Genomic DNA, 17,240 nt, shown 5'->3' with positions numbered 1-17,240 from the left:
GCCATTTTAACATTTGATCATGAAAGACAGCACACATATAGAGTCACACGCATACACAAGATGTAGAGCTAAATTATTTATTACAAAATGAAAAACTGGGTAATCACCACTCATGTCAAGAAATAGAATACTGTTAGCAGTCCAGAAATGCCATTGATGTCCCCTCCAGTCATCCCCCTTCCTTCCCACTACAGCTAATAATAATCCTGAAATTTATGGTAACCATTTCCTTGTTTTTCTTTATATTTTACATCCTAAGCAGTATAGTTTAGGATATTGCCTGTTTTGTGAACTCCATATAAATGGAACTATACAGCATGTATTTTTTACGGCTGGCATATTTTATTCAATACTATATACAATGAAACTAAATGTTCATGTCCTTCCCCCAAAAAATTACATGTTGAAATCCAAACTTCCAGGGTGATGATATTAGGAGTTGGGGCCACTGGAAGGGATTAGTGCCCTTATTAAAGAGATCCCAGAGAGCTCCCTCACTCTTCTATCATGTGAGGTTACAGTGAAAAACAGCCATCTGTGAGGAAGAGGGCCCCCATCAGACACTGAATCTATCACCTTGATCCTGTACTTCCCAGCCTCCAGAACTATGAGAAATAAATTTGTTTTTTTTTTATAAGTCATAGTATTTTGTTATGGCAGTCTGAGCTAAAACATTATGTTTATGATATGAATCCATGTTTTTATGTTTAGATTTAATTAATTTATTTGCATTGATGTATAGTACACTGTTATTGAACATATCACAGCTTATGCTATTGTTTTGTTCTTCATATAAATTTAGCTTATTTCCAGCTTTTCAATATTATATATAATGCAGCTATGAAAATTCTTATATATAACTTTCAGTGTACATGTACACAACTTTCTCTTGGGTAGTTATCTATGAGGAGAATTGCATGTTTAATTGTAATATATGATGCCAAACTTCCAAATTTGGTTGTATCAGTTTACACTTCCATCAGTAGTGATAAGAGTTCTTGGCGCTCTATATCACCACCATTGCTTATTATCTGCCTTTTTCATTTCACTGATAACTAATGAAGCTGAGCACACTTTCAATTTTTTGGACAATTTGGATATCCTGTTTTACAAAGTGGTTGTATTATTCCCATTCTACTATTGGCTTATGTGTCTTTTTCATACTAATTTGTAGGACTTTAAAAATATATTCTGCATCTAAGCTCTTTGTCAGTGACATGTATTGCAAATAGCTCACCAACTCTGTGGCATGCCTTTTTACTCTCTTTGTGGTGTCATTTGACTAATGGAATGTCTTAATTTCAATGGAATGATAGTTATCAGTTTTTTCCTTTATGATGAGTACTCTTGTGTCCAGTTTAAAAAGTCTGTGCCTACATCATAGTTATAAAGATATTCTATATTATTTTCTAGAAGACAGATGTATAATTGACCACAAATTAGTTTTTGTGTATTGCATTAGGGTTTTTCAGAGAAACAGAACCAATCTATAGCAAATATATATAGCATATATATTACACACACACACACACACACACACAGAGAGAGAGAGAGAGAGAGAGAGAGATTACAAGGAATTGGCTCATGTGATTATGAAGGCTGAGAAATCCCAAGATCTGTAGTCAGTAAGTTCGAGACAGGCTCAAGACCCAAGGACAGTTGATTTTTCTGTTCAAGTATGAAGTCAAGAAAAGACCAATGTCCCAGTTCAAACAGTCAGACAGAAGTTCCCTCTTATCAGCCTTTGTATTCTATTCAGGTCTTCAGTTGGTTGGATGAGGCCCATCCATGTTAGGAAGGGCAATTTGTTTTATTCTGTCTACCAATTAAAATGTTAATGTCATCCAGAAATACCCCAGGATAACATTTGAACAAATGTCTGGGCATTCTGTGGCCCAGTCAAGTTAACACATAAAATTAACCATCACATGTTTAATGTGAGGTAGGGGTCAAGATTTACATTTTCCATATTATATATTGCAGTACATTCAGTGTCATTTGATAAAAGTTATCCTTTCCTCCAATGCTTAACAATGCACGTTTATTGTAAATCAGCAATCCGTAATGCATGGGTCTGTTTCTGGGATCTCTCTTTGATTCCATTGGTCTCTTTGGCTATCCTTGGATTAGTATCACAATAAATTACTATGACTTTATAACATGTGTCAATATTTAGATTTTATAATAAGTTTTGGTGTTTAGTAGACAGAGCAAAGTCCTCCAGATTGGTATTTTTTCAGTAATGTGTAAGTTATTCTTGATTTTTTGTGTTCGTATATAATCTTTAGAATCAGTTTGTCAAGTTCCATGAAAGGAAGAAGGGAAGGAGAGAATGAAGGAGTTTTGTTTAGGATTGCATTGTAATTATAGGTCAGTTAGGAGAGAACTGACATCTTCCTAACACTGAGTCTTCCGACCCATGACCATGGTATATATTCCATTTATTTATTTGAAGATCTCAGTAACATTCATCATGTATTGGATTTAAAACTTCCATTTTGTAACTGTTTTTTTGCTAAGAAATGCAACTGAATTTTGTATATTGTCATATCCAGACCACTTGATGAACTCATTTATTCATTCCAAAATTTTTATACATGGACTCTTTTAGATTTCCTAAATTACAGTCATGTTTTCTGTGCATGACAGTTTGATTTCTTCCTTTCCAATTCTCTACCATTTCTTTCTTCTTCCCTTCCTTCCTTTTGCCTTCCTGCCTTCATCTTTTTTTTTTTTTTTTTTCCCCCCGCTGGCCTAGGACCTACAGTCAAATTTTAAAAAGATCTGGGGCTTCCTTATCTCAGTTTCAATTTCAAACAGAAAGCTTTCCATACTCACCATTATATTTTATGTTTGCTCTATGTGTTTTATAAACATATTCTAACAAATCAAGGAAGTCCCCTTCTGTCTCTTCCCATTTAATAAGGGCTTCTATTATAAATACTTTTTTTCTTCACCTATTAAAATAATCATGATTGTTAGACTTTATTCTTTTAATGTGGTAAATTACATTAATTGACTTTCAAATATACCAATCTTTCATTTCTGGAATACCTTAACTTGTATGTAGTATATTATTATTCTCATATATGGTCAAATTCTTTCTTCTTTAAATTTTTTTCAGCTATGTCAATGAGTTACATTGACCTATATTTTTCTTTTCCCATAATGACCTTGTCGGGTTTTGATATTAAGGTTATACCAAATCTTAAAATGACTTGCAGAGTATTCTCTCTTTTTTAATTCTCTGGAAGACTGTGTTGGATGGATATTATTTTCTTCACTAGTGAAGTTATCTGGGTCTAAAATCTTCTTGGTCAGAAACATTTTGGAAGATTTTAAATACGAATTTTATTTATTTCCTTCTTATTTATTTATATTGAAATCTTCAAATGAGATTTTATTTATCTGAATACAGTAAGTATTGCGGTTTAATAACCCGTACCTGATAAATCAAATAATTCAAATCATATTGATCTATTTCTGTTGCCTGTTATTTCTATTTCTTACTCATAACGTATTTTTTTTCATGCGCCTGGTTATCTTTGTGTGTGGATATTGTATTTGAGCAATTGTTGTAATAATTTAAGGCCTAAGATGATAAAAATCTTACTCTAGAGAAGATTTTATTTGCATTGGTTAGGCCCATAGGAGTGCTTCCTGGCCGGGCGCGGTGGCTCACACCTGTAATCCCAGCACTTTGGGAGGCCGAGGTGGGTGGATCACAAGGTCAGGAGTTTGAGACCAGCCTGATCAACATGGTGAAACCCCGTCTCTACTAAAAACACAAAAAAATTAGCTGGGCGTGGTGGCGCACACCTGTAATCCCAGCTACTCAGGAGGCTGAAGCATGAGAATCACTTGAACCCGGGAGGTGGAGGTTGCAGTGAGCTGAGATTTCACCATTGCACTCCAGCCTGGGTGACAGGCGAGACTGTCTCAAAAAAAAAAAGTACTTCCTGTCTGTTACCACCATAATATCTGTCAGAGCTTACAGTTCAGTAGTCCACCCAGATGATGCAGAGTCAAGTTACAAGACTTTGTAAGGGCCAGTATATTTTTGGATTACAATTTCCCTGAAGGTATAAACATTTGAGGTTCCCAGCATACTATGGGTGATGGTTTGTCAGGAAACCCTCCACCCCTTTTGATGGGCCTTGGGCTCTGATTTCTGTTACTATAGCGCCTTGAATGTGCCATAAGTTCCAAGCAGTTTAGCACAGGCTTATTACTTAACCACAGATGCCTTCAATAAAAATATAGCTCTAAGTCCTAGGCTTACCTCTCTGGATGCTTCTGTTCTCTTATAGTATAACATAGTAATTCCTCATGATTGTATTAACTTTGTAGCCTTTTAGAGATCTGACTTTTTGTAGTTTTTTTCAATGGGTGGGTTGCTCTAAATCATCTAGTCCGCCATTACCAGAAGCAGACATATATATATATATACACACACACATACACATACACACACACACACACACACATATATACCTGTTTTCATCAATGGGTATTTGAATAATCATGCAAGAGGATGTAAAGATGAATATGGCACAGTCTCCATCTTTAGGGGGCTTATAGGGGGATACGAAATGGAAAGAGCCAATTACAAAACCTAATGAGTGTTAACAATGGGGAAATAACGGTGCTAAAATAACAGATAAGGGATCTAGACTTGAGGGTTCAGGGATGGCTCTTCTTTCAGAATATGATTGATTTCTTTTTATATCAAAAGTCCATTAAACAGAAGAGGAGTTAATAAGCCTCTACTCCAACCTTTGTGAACCCAGAAAGCAGGTTCAGCTATGAGTCAATTGGAAAACAGCTTCTGAGACTGAGATTTTCTGAGCAAATCACCATGTATCAGCATAGGGACCACAGAAGCAGGACAAGATCACATCTGATCTCCCACATCTGACCATCTCCCTGATGAGCTACCACTTCTCTTTCCCAGTGCACACGTGTGCACGCACACACACACACACACACACACAGACATGGAAAAGTACAACGGTATATGGTACAAAAACCTCTGTTAAGGGCAACATGAAGGGTAGAGACCCTATGTGTAGCTGCAACAGGGGAGGGAAAGATCACTTCCAGCTAGGGTGGCTTCAGAGGCTGAGTGATGAGGGTTGGGCCTGTAAGAATGAGCAGGACCAGGACCTCTAAAGGGAGTAAGAAGGCAGTTGGCAGGAAGTAAATGACACATAAGGACAATGAGAGGGAAGAATAAGGCATACTTGGGGCACAGTGAATGAGGGCAGAGAAGTGCATGACTAGGTTGGGAATGTGTGTCCTGGGGCTCAATTCTGATGGATGCTGAATGTCAGGATGAAGAGTGTAGGATTTACTCTGTGGATGGTAGGTATACTGTCAGCGCCTTCAAGCAGGAGAATGGCAGTTAAAAGCAGGGAAGAGTAAAGTTTAATTTGATGGTAATATGCAAGATTTATCTGAAGGAAGGGGCAGGGCTGGAAGCAGGAAAACTAGAGAAGAGATTATTTTAAGAGTTCAAATGAGAAATGGTGAAGCTCTAAGGTAGTGACAGATTCAGGAGATACAGTGAAGCAGGAAGTAGGGCTTTGTCTGTGGGAGAGGGAGAAATCAGATGTCTGAGACCTTGATTTCAAGTTGGGGCAACCTGACCATTTAATAAAGATAGGCCGGTATAATTAATGTAAGACCAGGAACTATAGTCAAACAGCTGAGTTTTCCCTCCCTACCTCCTTCTAGGTCCCGCCCATCATCTGAGGCCCAAGTCAAGGTCCTTTTCCTCCTTGAAGCTTTCTCTGTTTATTTCCAGCAACCCTGGCCATTGCCTTCTCTGAGCTCCTATTGGCCCACTGACAGTGGCCCAAAGTCACTGGCCTAGTGACTTTTCCTTTAGCTTTTTCTCCAAGTGGCCTTATATGAAGAGGCTTTCTGCCTACCCAGAGAGCATATCATTCACCAAGGTGAAAGATCTTCCTCCTCTGATACCTAGCCCTTTTCACTTAAAGAACACGGTAAAGTGCTAGATATCAGTAGGTCCCTGAGAAATAATTATTGATTCATCAGTGATCACAGGGAAGGAAGTTGAGTAGAGAAAATGGGAGATAACATGGGGACATATTGAGATAGTAGTCCTCATTCTAAGACCTAGGTTGGTTCTCAAGCCTGGCAGTAACCAGCTTGTGTAACCTTGAACAGTTTACTTAAATCTCTCTGAGCCTTGGGTTTCTCATTCATCTAATGGGGCAAAGACTCTTTACTCACAGGCTGTTGAGAGGGTAGTTGGGATACCCCACTGTCCTACATAAAGCAGCTATCCCCGTGTAGGGCACATGGCAGGCACTCAGTTAATAGTGAGGTTCCCAAAGGTCTCTAGAGGAAAGTATTGTTTCCTTGTGGTTGGCCTTTGTCTCCCTCATCCTGACATACCTCAGTAGATATATAAGAAATAGTTATGATTGCCTTTTATTGAGTGCCCAAGATGTGAAGATTTTGGTGTGTTACAGAGGTGATGTCAGCACATTAGGAGTGACTTACCCAAGGACACACAGTAGTGATGATTCTGTCTCTGGGGACTCAGAGAGGTCTCCTGACTCCAGTTTTCTGCCCAGACAGAAGAGGCATCCACAGTGCCTTGTGTTTCTGTGTCTCATATACCTGTGCTTCCCAGATGTTTATCTAGAAGTTAAAATAATGGGGCAGAAGAACAACTGATGGTGCAGTATTTTTTTCCATCTCATAATCTATTGATCTGATAATGCTGAAGCTCATATAGTATATATGGTTCCTCTTACTATGTTTCCAAATGATGCCTCTGATAGCTATGCAATTTTTTAAATTTTTTAATTTTTAATTTTTTATTTTTTGAGATGGAGTCTCACTCTGTCACCCAGGCTGGAGTGCAGTGGCGCTATCTCGGTTCACTGCAAGCTCCACCTCCTGAGTTCACGCCATTCTCCTGCCTCAGCCTCCCGAGAAGCTGGGACTACAGGCGCCTGCCACCATGCTCGGCTAATTTTTTGTATTTTTAGTAGAGACAGGGTTTCACCATATTAGCCAGGATGGTCTCGATCTCCTGACCTCATGATCCGCCCGCCTTGGCCTCCCAAAGTGCTGGGATTACAGGCGTGAGCCACCGCGCCTGGCCAGCTATGCAAATTTTTATTGCAAAATCATGTATTTTATGGGAGGTTGAAGGAACTATTTGTTGAAGGTCTACTATATGCTAAACACTTTATATAGCCATTTTTATTTATAATTCACAATAATCCTGATACAGAAAATCTTACTCCCATTTTCTAGAAGAGAAAACTAAAGCTCACAGAATTTTAGTAACTTTTCTAGGTTGACACAACTAGTAAGTGGCAAAGCTGGTATTTTAGCTGTTGATCTCCACAGTAAATAGACTGGTTGCTATAGTATATGTTATATGGTGACCATGTGATGTCATCCACATAAAGGAATTCAACACCTATTGATGAGGATGATAATAAACATGAAATAATCTCTCTTGGGTTTGGACATCTGGGTTGTGGTGTTCATACAAATTTAGTTAGAGCAAAAACTCAATGTATTGTACTCAACAAAGCCTAGCCCAGCTTTCGCACTAGGTTGAAATGCCACCTAATCTGTATATTAAAAGCTCATTAAAACCTAAGTGTGTAGAAGAGCATTCTTGCCTTTTCTTCACTAAATTTCTATTTTTGGACCTGTGCCATACTGTTTGGATTATTACGAGCTCTCATATGTTAAACAACTAGAACCCCTTTATCATGACTTTTATTAATTTCTTGCCTATCCTTTTCCATTTGATTTTTTTAAAGAGACTTTTGAAGGAAAATCTACCAAGCTTCCAAATGCCGGCAGGGTGGGGGGCAGGAGTGATAAAATTCACAGCTTTACAAGACTGAATCATCATCCCATCCAGGAATCTGGTATCCTAATTGTCTAATTATCCAACAGGCACATTTCTTTTCAATTATTTCAAAATTTAGAATTTACTTTAGATCTTCAATAACTGCTAAAAGTTGATCTGAAAATAATCAGGCTAAAGACCAAGGCCCTTTTTAACCTGGCTTGTGAAGTGGTTTCTGTATAAGAGGTAATTAGTGACCTACCTACTTCAAGTACTGCAATGAAGATGAAACAGAAAAAGGCAATGGGACAATATGATATATAATATTTTGGAACTTAGTAAAGGAGAGCAAGACTTAAGGTAGCAAAACCAGAAAGGGATCTTCCACCATAGACCAGGAGTGGGGAGTTGTTTGCCTAAAAAAAAGTAGCAAGAGTGGAAATGTAAGAAAAGTGGAAAGATCCAGAGATATTTAGAAGAGAAGGTCAAGATTACTTGGTGGCAGGGAGGAAGAGAGAATGAGGGATGATTCCCAGATTTCTTGCTTGGGCAACAGTGTGGGTTCTAGAGCCATCTATTAAGATAAGAGAAACGAAGAGGGGGGAGTTTTGTGTGTGGAAAAGATCAAGGAAGGATGGTAAAATCACTTGGGACATATTGCATTTGAGGTCCTTCAGGGACATTCAGGTGGATATATCTAATCGTTAATTAAAATGGATCTGAATCAAATTTATACTGAAGTTCATGTAGAAAAAAAAACATACAAGAATGTTTAGGAAAAAAGGGAATCTACTGAGGGGGCCTAGCTCTACCAGATATATGAAATTATATATGCTCTATAATTCAACTGGTATATGGATAGCAAACAGACCAATGAAATAGAATAGAAAGCCCAGAAAGTTTTCCAAGTACATATGGAAATTTGATATGTAATAAAGGTGGCATCTCAAATCCCTAAAGCAAAGATGGACTTTCTGATGCCAGAACAACTGAGAAACCAATTGGAAAAAGAAAACAAAAGATCCGTGAATACTTTATGCCATACACAAATATAAACTCTAAATGTAAAGAAAACCATATGAATACTAGAAGAAAACATGGGTGAATGCTTCTTGGACCTTATGTAGGAAAAGATTTCTTAACTATGAATCGAAATTTAGAGGCAATAAAAGTTTAATAAATTTGACTACTTTTTTTAACGCATGGCAGAAAAACACCATAAACAAAGCCAAAAAGCAACTGACAAACTGGGGACAAAATTGCAACATATGTAACAGTTAATGTATTAAGAAAACTTGAAAATTGAGGTGAGAAAGACCAACAACCCACTAGAAAAATGTGGAAAAGACATGAACAGACAATTCACAAAGAAAGATATTTAAATTGTCCTTAAACAGAGATAAGGCAATATAAAATGCCATTGATACTACTTCTCAACTATTATATCAGTGAACATTTAAAAGAATGTCATAGGTTATGTTGGGAAAGGTGTTGGGAAACAAAACACTATACTACTGGTGGGAATGCAAAAATAGGTCTGAGATTCTGGGGAGGGAATAGCCTGGAGATGTAGCTCTGGAAGTCATCGGTCTTTACAGGAAATGAATGAGATCGAACAGGGAGACAGAACTTGAGGACTGAAGAGAGAGGAGGCCCAGGACAGAACCCTAGGAACACCGCCACTCAAGGTGGCAGCTCAGCTTCCTGGCAGGCACCACCACCCTGGGCTCTGGAGTCAGGCAGAGACGGTCTTGAAAGCGGGCTCTGGAGTTCTGGGGCTGAGCGCTCTCGGCAAAGTCGGGTACCCTCTTTGATCAGCTGTCACACCTGGTGATAATGGGCATCACAGAGAGATACCCTGCAAGGATGCTGTGAGATGCGCCAGGTAAAGCACCTGGGGTCAGAAAGCCACCCTCTCCTCTTCTTCTCCGTGACTGCCCTTTGCTACACAAACACACCCCGACCCCGACCGTCCCCAGCCTCCCGGTCCCTCGGGGATGGATGGTGAGGTGGGTCAGGGAAGGGGGGCCGAGCTCGGGTGACGCGGCGCTCACGTGACCCGCCGGGCGCCTACGTGGGCACCAGCCCCCGCGCCTGCCCGCCCGCCCTGCGGTCCGGTCCCGGCGCCCGCGCAGAACCAGCTGTCTGAGCTGTCCGGGCGGCGGGGGAGCAGCGAGCGGGCTTCTGCGAGCCGGAGGAGGCACAGGCCTGTCCCGGGTCCCGGCAGGTCAGTGTGAAGGTGGGCGCTGCTGGCGGACCTGGGAAGGGGAGGAGGTGGCTGGCAGTAGGAGTAGGGAGAGGGTGGAGAAAGGATCCGGGAGATTGGTGAGGAGGGGGATGCGGAGCGGGCGGGGGTGAGGGCGGGGGAGCCTGGCCCGCCTTCTTGACGACCCCCTGCACTGAGCCCTCCATCCATTTTAGTGCTGGAAATGGGGTATGGGGGAGCAACCCTGTAGTGCAACAGTGAAACGTAGACGTATTCTGGAAATAACCCCCTCTCACAATCTGCTCCCATGGAAACATCTGACCTCCGCAAAAACGGGGTGGCGCTGGGACAGGTTGCCTCCAGGGGAAGGGGACACAGAGACAAACGCAGTTTGGAAAGCATCCTGGTTTGGTGCCTGAGGCCTGGAGAGAAATGGCGGCTGGGGTGCGGGGGATGTAGGGGAGGAAAACGTTGGATGAGCAGGGCCTGGACTCAGGAAAGGGAAACGAGTCCCTGTGAGACTGCTGAGTGCGCAGCCCCTACCCCTGTCTCCTGTCTGTCCACAGGTCTGCGCGTCTGTTCCCAGGGCTCTGCGAGGCCTGAAAAGGAGCAGCAACCTGTCCAGAATCCCCGCAGGTCCGTGAAGGTGGTTGGAGGGGGGCTCCATGGACAAGGCCCTATAAGGGTTGAGAGTGTGGAGGGCCCGGCCAAGGCCGAATTGGGGCCCCTGCCCATCCCCCAGTCACATGAACACACACCTTACCAGGCTGAACCAGGACAGAGAAGGTGGCAGGGCCTGCCAGGGAATGGCTAGCTCACGTGTGTGGGAGGAGTGGCAGGCTACGTGGTGGGCAGAAGGCCCTCTTGCAGGCCCGGCCAGCTTAGGGGAACCCTCACCAGGGGTAAGATGCAAGTACTATCCAGACCTGCATTCCACCCCACGCACTCAGTCTCCCATGTCTCTTAATTGTCTCCTCTTCCCTCCATTCCCATCCTCCAGGACAGGAAAAGGAGGGGAAATCTCGACATGGAAAAACCCTACAATAAAAATGAAGGAAACCTGGAAAACGAGGGAAAGCCAGAAGATGAAGTAGAGCCTGATGATGAAGGAAAGTCAGACGAGGAAGAAAAGCCAGACATGGAGGGGAAGACAGAATGCGAGGGAAAGAGAGAGGATGAGGGAGAGCCAGGTGATGAGGGACAACTGGAAGATGAGGGGAGCCAGGAAAAGCAGGGCAAGTCCGAAGGTGAGGGCAAGCCACAAGGCGAGGACAAGCCAGCCTCCCAGGCAAAGCCAGAGAGCCAGCCGCGGGCCGCCGAAAAGCGCCCGGCTGAAGATTATGTGCCCCGGAAAGCAAAAAGAAAAACGGACAGGGGGACAGACGATTCCCCCAAGGACTCTCAGGAGGACTTACAGGAAAGGCATCTGAGCAGTGAGGAGATGATGAGAGAATGTGGAGATGTGTCAAGGGCTCAGGAGGAGCTAAGGAAAAAACAGAAAATGGGCGGTTTTCATTGGATGCAAAGAGATGTACAGGATCCATTTGCCCCAAGGGGACAACGGGGTGTCAGGGGAGTGAGGGGTGGAGGTAGGGGCCAGAGGGGCTTACACGATATCCCATACCTTTAATGCCTTTGGCCTTCCATTCTGACTTCTCTGATGAGAATATTGCTGGCCCTGCTTTCCCTGGTAGGTATTTGCCAGGCCCAATGCTTTAACCTTAAGCTGATACTTTGCTTTAGATGTCAATCTCGTTACCAGCAGCCTTTTGACCCAACTACAGTGCTCTATATTTTAGTAGAGGATTTTCACCCATGTGCATGGAAAAGATGTTCATGGTACATTGTAAAAAAATAAAAAATAAAAATAAAAAAAAGTTTGCAGAACCGCATACACAGTATCAGCCCGTTTTTATAAAAATGTAAATGTTTGCATAATGCATTTGTGCACAAAGAAAACTCTGAAAGCATGTACACTAAAAAGCAGCCAATGGTTATTCCTGAATGGTAGCCAAAAATGAGTTCAATCATCTGCTGGGTAGGTACCTCCATGCCATTCTGCTGTTGTTGTGCCCATCCTCATGTCTTCCCTAGGTGTAACTAGGTGAGTGGGCACTGCTACCCTTTCTCCTGTGTCCTATGGCTCCGCCATAGGATGTGATTCTTTTTCTTTTCTTTGCTGTCATCTCCACCTTTTCTTAAAGGATATGTCCTTTTGTCATAATAATAATTTGAAAAACAAAATGAGAAAACAATGCATAAGCAATTGAACTGTTCAGTGAGCCTATGAGGGTAATAAAGACACTTAAAATTTCTGTTGCCAGAACATAAAATGATAAGTAAAATTTATATTACCTCTGAGACTAATAGCTAAAGGTATCAACCTGGCAGTTATAACAAATCCATTGCTGTAAGGGTCAGTCTTGCCATCTGTGAAATGGGAATAATACTTATCTCACAGGACTGCACAGTGGATCAGATGAGGTATTGAACACGTGAGCTGTCCTTACAGTAGCAGAACCCAGCACCCTGTCAGACACTTAAAAGAAGAGCTGAAGGTAGGTTTCACCTGTCCCCAGGAACAAGTCCAAGCAGCTGAGTAGAGGATGCCATCCTTCTCTGGATACTATCATATCTGCTGGGCACTTCTCTTCTGCTATGCCCTGTATATGTACTGTCTGCTGACAGCCGCTGATATAATGGAGTACTCATGGTGACAAAGCCCTTCTGATTCCCTACAGTCCCCAAAGGGCCACAGTTCCAACTGCAGGCGGTTCTACTCTAGGGCTTCCTGGGGCCCACTGTATTACACAGTTCTTAGCAAAGTAGCCATTAACATTTTTAGTTCATTTTATATTTGCTTACAGCTTCATTTCTCTTCTTAGGACTTGAGACATTTTGGGTCTACTTGGGACTATGTCCTGAGTCTAACCTATTGACTAGATAATGAACTGTGTTTGAACCAAACATCCTACTCCAGTACCACAGGTGAACCCTATCTAAATTTTTGTACCTTTCTAAGTGTGAGTTTTTTCTAAAAAGCCTTGTTGGCTGGCCTACTATACAAAATCAAGGGACTTATCCATACATAATCACAGAGATAACCCTGTGTGAAACATCCCTTCCCATACTAAACCACTTGCAACTGAAAAAGGAACAGTGCTCTTAAAAATATTAAAAACTCTCAGGCATTTTTATTTAGCCCACCAGTATATTCTCTTATCAAAACAGACTTTTAAAAAATTCATCCTGATATCCCTTACACTGTACTTGACACATATATTTAACAATTACTTGACTATGACTGAGTCAGGAGCCCTGAGGTTTTGGCCCAGTTTATCCTTGGGCAAGTAATTTCACTTGTCGAAAATACAACTTGAAATTCAAAACTAAATAATACAGGAGAAGTGATAATTCTAAATTCAGCTCATAAACCATTTTAACAGTGTATAAAAATGATTTTTTTCAAAATATGTTAAACAACTCCCTGGGAAGCTTGTTTAGAATGTAAGCTTGTTTAGAATGTAATTGTTGTTAGAATGTCCTGGTCCCTGGCACAAACCCAGAATTTCTAGGAAAATGGTTCTAGAACCTGCAATTTCCACAAACTGCCCAGGTAATTCTGATGTACACTAAAGTTTAACACTTTGCATGATCTCAATTAATTAAATATAAACCATAAAAAAGTAGGAGGAAGTATAAGGAAATGTTTATCTGAATTCAGTAGGCACAAAGCATATATGTACCAACATCTTTTAAAAAATCAAACTATGTGCTAGATTTGTACATTGACAACAACAAAACATTTATGAGAGAAATGAAGATTTAAATAAATGGAAAGATACATTGTTCATGGATTGGAATGGCTGCAAAGAAACAGTGGCACAGGACTCCCTCAAGGTAGATGCCCTAACCAAGGTTCTGCCTGTTTTTACCCTTTGGGAAGGTCTTGAAATCTAAAGACTACCAGGTCACATTCCCTTCTAAATAGCCCGTATCTGTTTATTCAGGTAGTGAGTGTACCCACTGGGGGCATCCACTGCAGAGGAAACTATCGATAATTGGGAGGAAAAAATGACCATCTCTGTAGATATCATTCAGCCTCCCTGCCACTGCTATCCCAATGTTTGCTCAATGGGCCCTTGTACAAAACTATGCGAGAGCTCAACAATACTGACTTCCCATACCAACCTGATCTGACTATTCTCATAGCTGAGTATGAAACCTGCCAACAGCAGAGGCCATTGCTGAGACCCTAATATGGTATCATTTCCAGAGGGAAGGTTGATTATATTACTTTGTGCCCTATAAATATATACAATTATAAATTGTCAATTAACAATAATTATTTAAACTATGAGAAATAATACACAAGTACAATGTAGCAAGATACAATATCAATATACAAAATCAATTGCATTTCTTTATAGTAGAAATTAACAATCTGAAATGAACTTAAAATGATTCCATTTACAATGGTATCAAAAAGAAAAACAATCTTGGGAATAAATTTAACAAAACAAACGCCAGACTTGTATATGGAAAAGTACAAAATGTTGTCAAAAGAAATTAAAGACAACGTAAATAAATGGAAATAAATTCAATGTTCATTGACTGAAAGACTTAACATTGTTCAGATGGCAATATTCCCTCATTGATCTACAGACTTAAGGTAATCGCTATCAAAATCTCACCTGGCTTCTTTGCAGAAAATGACAAAGTGATCCTAAATTGTAATGACTGAAAACAGACAAAATAATCTTGAAAAACAGTAACAAATGGAGTTCTTACACTTTCTAACTTCAAAACTTACCACAAAGCAATAGTAATCAAGACAGGGTGGTCCTACCATAAGGATAGATATATAAATCAATGGAATAGAACTGAGAATCCAGAAGTAAACTCTCACTTTTATGCTCAATGGATTTTCAACAAGTCTACCAAGACAATTCAAAGGGAAGATAATAGTTTTTAAACTAATTGTGATGAAACAATTTGATATCCACATGCCAAAGAATGAATTTAGAACATTATGTCACACCCTGTATCAAAGTGAACTCAACACAGATCATAAATATAAATGAAAGAGCTAAAACTATACAGCTCTTAGAAGAAAACATATGCATAAATATTCATGACCTTGAGTTAGGCAATTTTACTTAGATATGACAACAAAATCATATATGACAATAGATACATTCCACTTCATGAAAATGGAAATGTTTTGTGCTTCAAATGATAACATCGAGAAAATGAAAAGATGATCTACCAGATGGGAGGAAATAACTGCAAATAATACATCTGATAAGGAGCTAATTTCCAGAATATATAAAGAACTCTTACAACTCAACCTTAAAAAAAAGAGAACCCAATTTTAAAATGGGCAAATGATTTGAATAGATATTTCTCCCAAGAAGATATACAAATGTCCAATAGGCATATGAAAAGAAGCTCAACATTATTAGTCACTAGGGAATGTAAACCAGAACCACAAAGTGATACCACTTCACACACAGTAGGATGGCTAAAATGAAAGAGATAGAAAATAAGTTTTGGTGAGGATGGAGAGAAACGAGTCCTCACACATTGCTGATGGGAATGCACTTGCTTGGCATAACAAATCGGCAATTCTTTAAAATGTTAAACATAATGTGTCATATGACCTAGCAATTCCATTCCTAGGTATATACCCAAGAGAAATGAAAACATACAGTCATGTAAAATGTATACACAAATGTTTATAGCAGTATTGTTCATAATAGCCAAAATATAGAAAAAAAAATCCATGAACTGGTGAATAAACAAATATGGTATATTATACAATATATTTGGCAATAAAAAGGAAGTAGTACTGATACATGGTATAGCATGGATGAACTTTGAAAACATTATGCTAAGTGAAAGTAGGCAGTCACAAAATACCACATATTTTATTATTCAATTTATAATAAATGGCCATATCAACAAATCTATAGAGAAAGTAGATTCGTGGTTGCATAGGGCTTGCAGAAGGGCAGGAATGAAAAATGATTGGTAATAGGAAGGTTTTATTTAGGGTTGATGAAAATGTAAAACTGGATAATGGTGATGGTTGCCCACCTCCATAAATATTCTAAAAACCATTGAATTGTGCACTTTACATGGGTGAATTATAAGGCATATGAATTATCTCTCGATAAAGCTGTTAAAGAAAAATAATTATCTACAATAAAAATAAGAACGTGTTACATGGCTTGTAACATATGTAGAAGTAAAATGTACAATGTGGTGGTTAATATTGAGTGTCAACTTGATTGGATTGAAGGATGCAAAATATTGTTCCTGGGTGTGTCTGTCAGGGTATTGCCAAAGGAGATTAACACATGAGTCACTGAACTGGGAGACGCAGACCCACCCTCAATCTGGGTAGGCACCATCTAATCAGCTGCTAGCGTGACTCAGATAAAAGTAGGCAGAGGAACGTGGAAAGACTAGAATGGCTTAAGTCTTCCGGCCTACATTTTTCTCCCTTGCTGGATGCTTCCTGCCCTCAAACATCAGACTCCAAGTTCTTCAGTTTTTGGACTCTTGAACCTTTGACCACAGACTAAAGGCTGCACTGTCGGCTTCTCTACTTTTGAGGTTTTGGGACTCAGACTGGCTTCCTTGCTCTTCAACTTGCAGACGGCCTATTGTGGGACTTCGCCTGGTGATTGTGTGAGTCAATACTCCTTAATAAACTCCCCTTTATATATACATCTATCCTATTAGTTCTGTCCCTCTAGAGAACCCTGACTAATACGTACAACAACAGAAAAAAAGATGGGAGGGGGAATGCACAGTTGTAGGGTTCTTCCATCATCCATGAAATCATTTACAGTTGACCCTTGAACAACACAGGTTTGACCTGTGTTTTTTGATGTGGATTTTTCCAACCAAATTGAGATGGAAAATACTGTACTTGTGGGATGTGAAGCCTGCATATAGAGAGGGCTGACTTTCCACATAGGTGGGTTCTGCAGAGCCAACTCCAGGTCTTGAGTATACATAGATTTGTGTATCCTGGGGAGAGGGGGTCCTGGAACCAATCCCCTGAGTATACTGAGAGATAGCTGTAATATTATTTGAAGGTAGACTGTGATAACCTATGATACATATTACAAATACCAGAGCCACGGCTCAGAGATTTTGCCTGAGGGAAGGGAG

General features: G+C 40.3%; 1 protein-coding gene across 1 annotated transcript in view; it reads right to left on the bottom strand.

The window, feature by feature from the left end:
- The window catches only part of LOC119620852 (uncharacterized), a 44,251-nt gene that overhangs the window by 13,199 nt on the left and 13,812 nt on the right, over window positions 1-17,240 (bottom strand). Inside the window, exon 2 of the mRNA XM_037988757.2 lies at window positions 6,532-6,672. Within this exon, the coding sequence (XP_037844685.1) occupies window positions 6,532-6,647 (116 nt within the window). The 5' untranslated portion in view covers window positions 6,648-6,672. The remainder of the gene's footprint in view (window positions 1-6,531; window positions 6,673-17,240) is intronic.

Source organism: Chlorocebus sabaeus, chromosome X (assembly GCF_047675955.1).
Source record: "Chlorocebus sabaeus isolate Y175 chromosome X, mChlSab1.0.hap1, whole genome shotgun sequence".
Classification (NCBI taxonomy): Eukaryota; Metazoa; Chordata; class Mammalia; order Primates; family Cercopithecidae; genus Chlorocebus; species Chlorocebus sabaeus.
The sequence above is the reverse complement of the archived record's forward strand: the minus strand, read 5'-3'. Positions and strand labels throughout refer to the sequence as shown.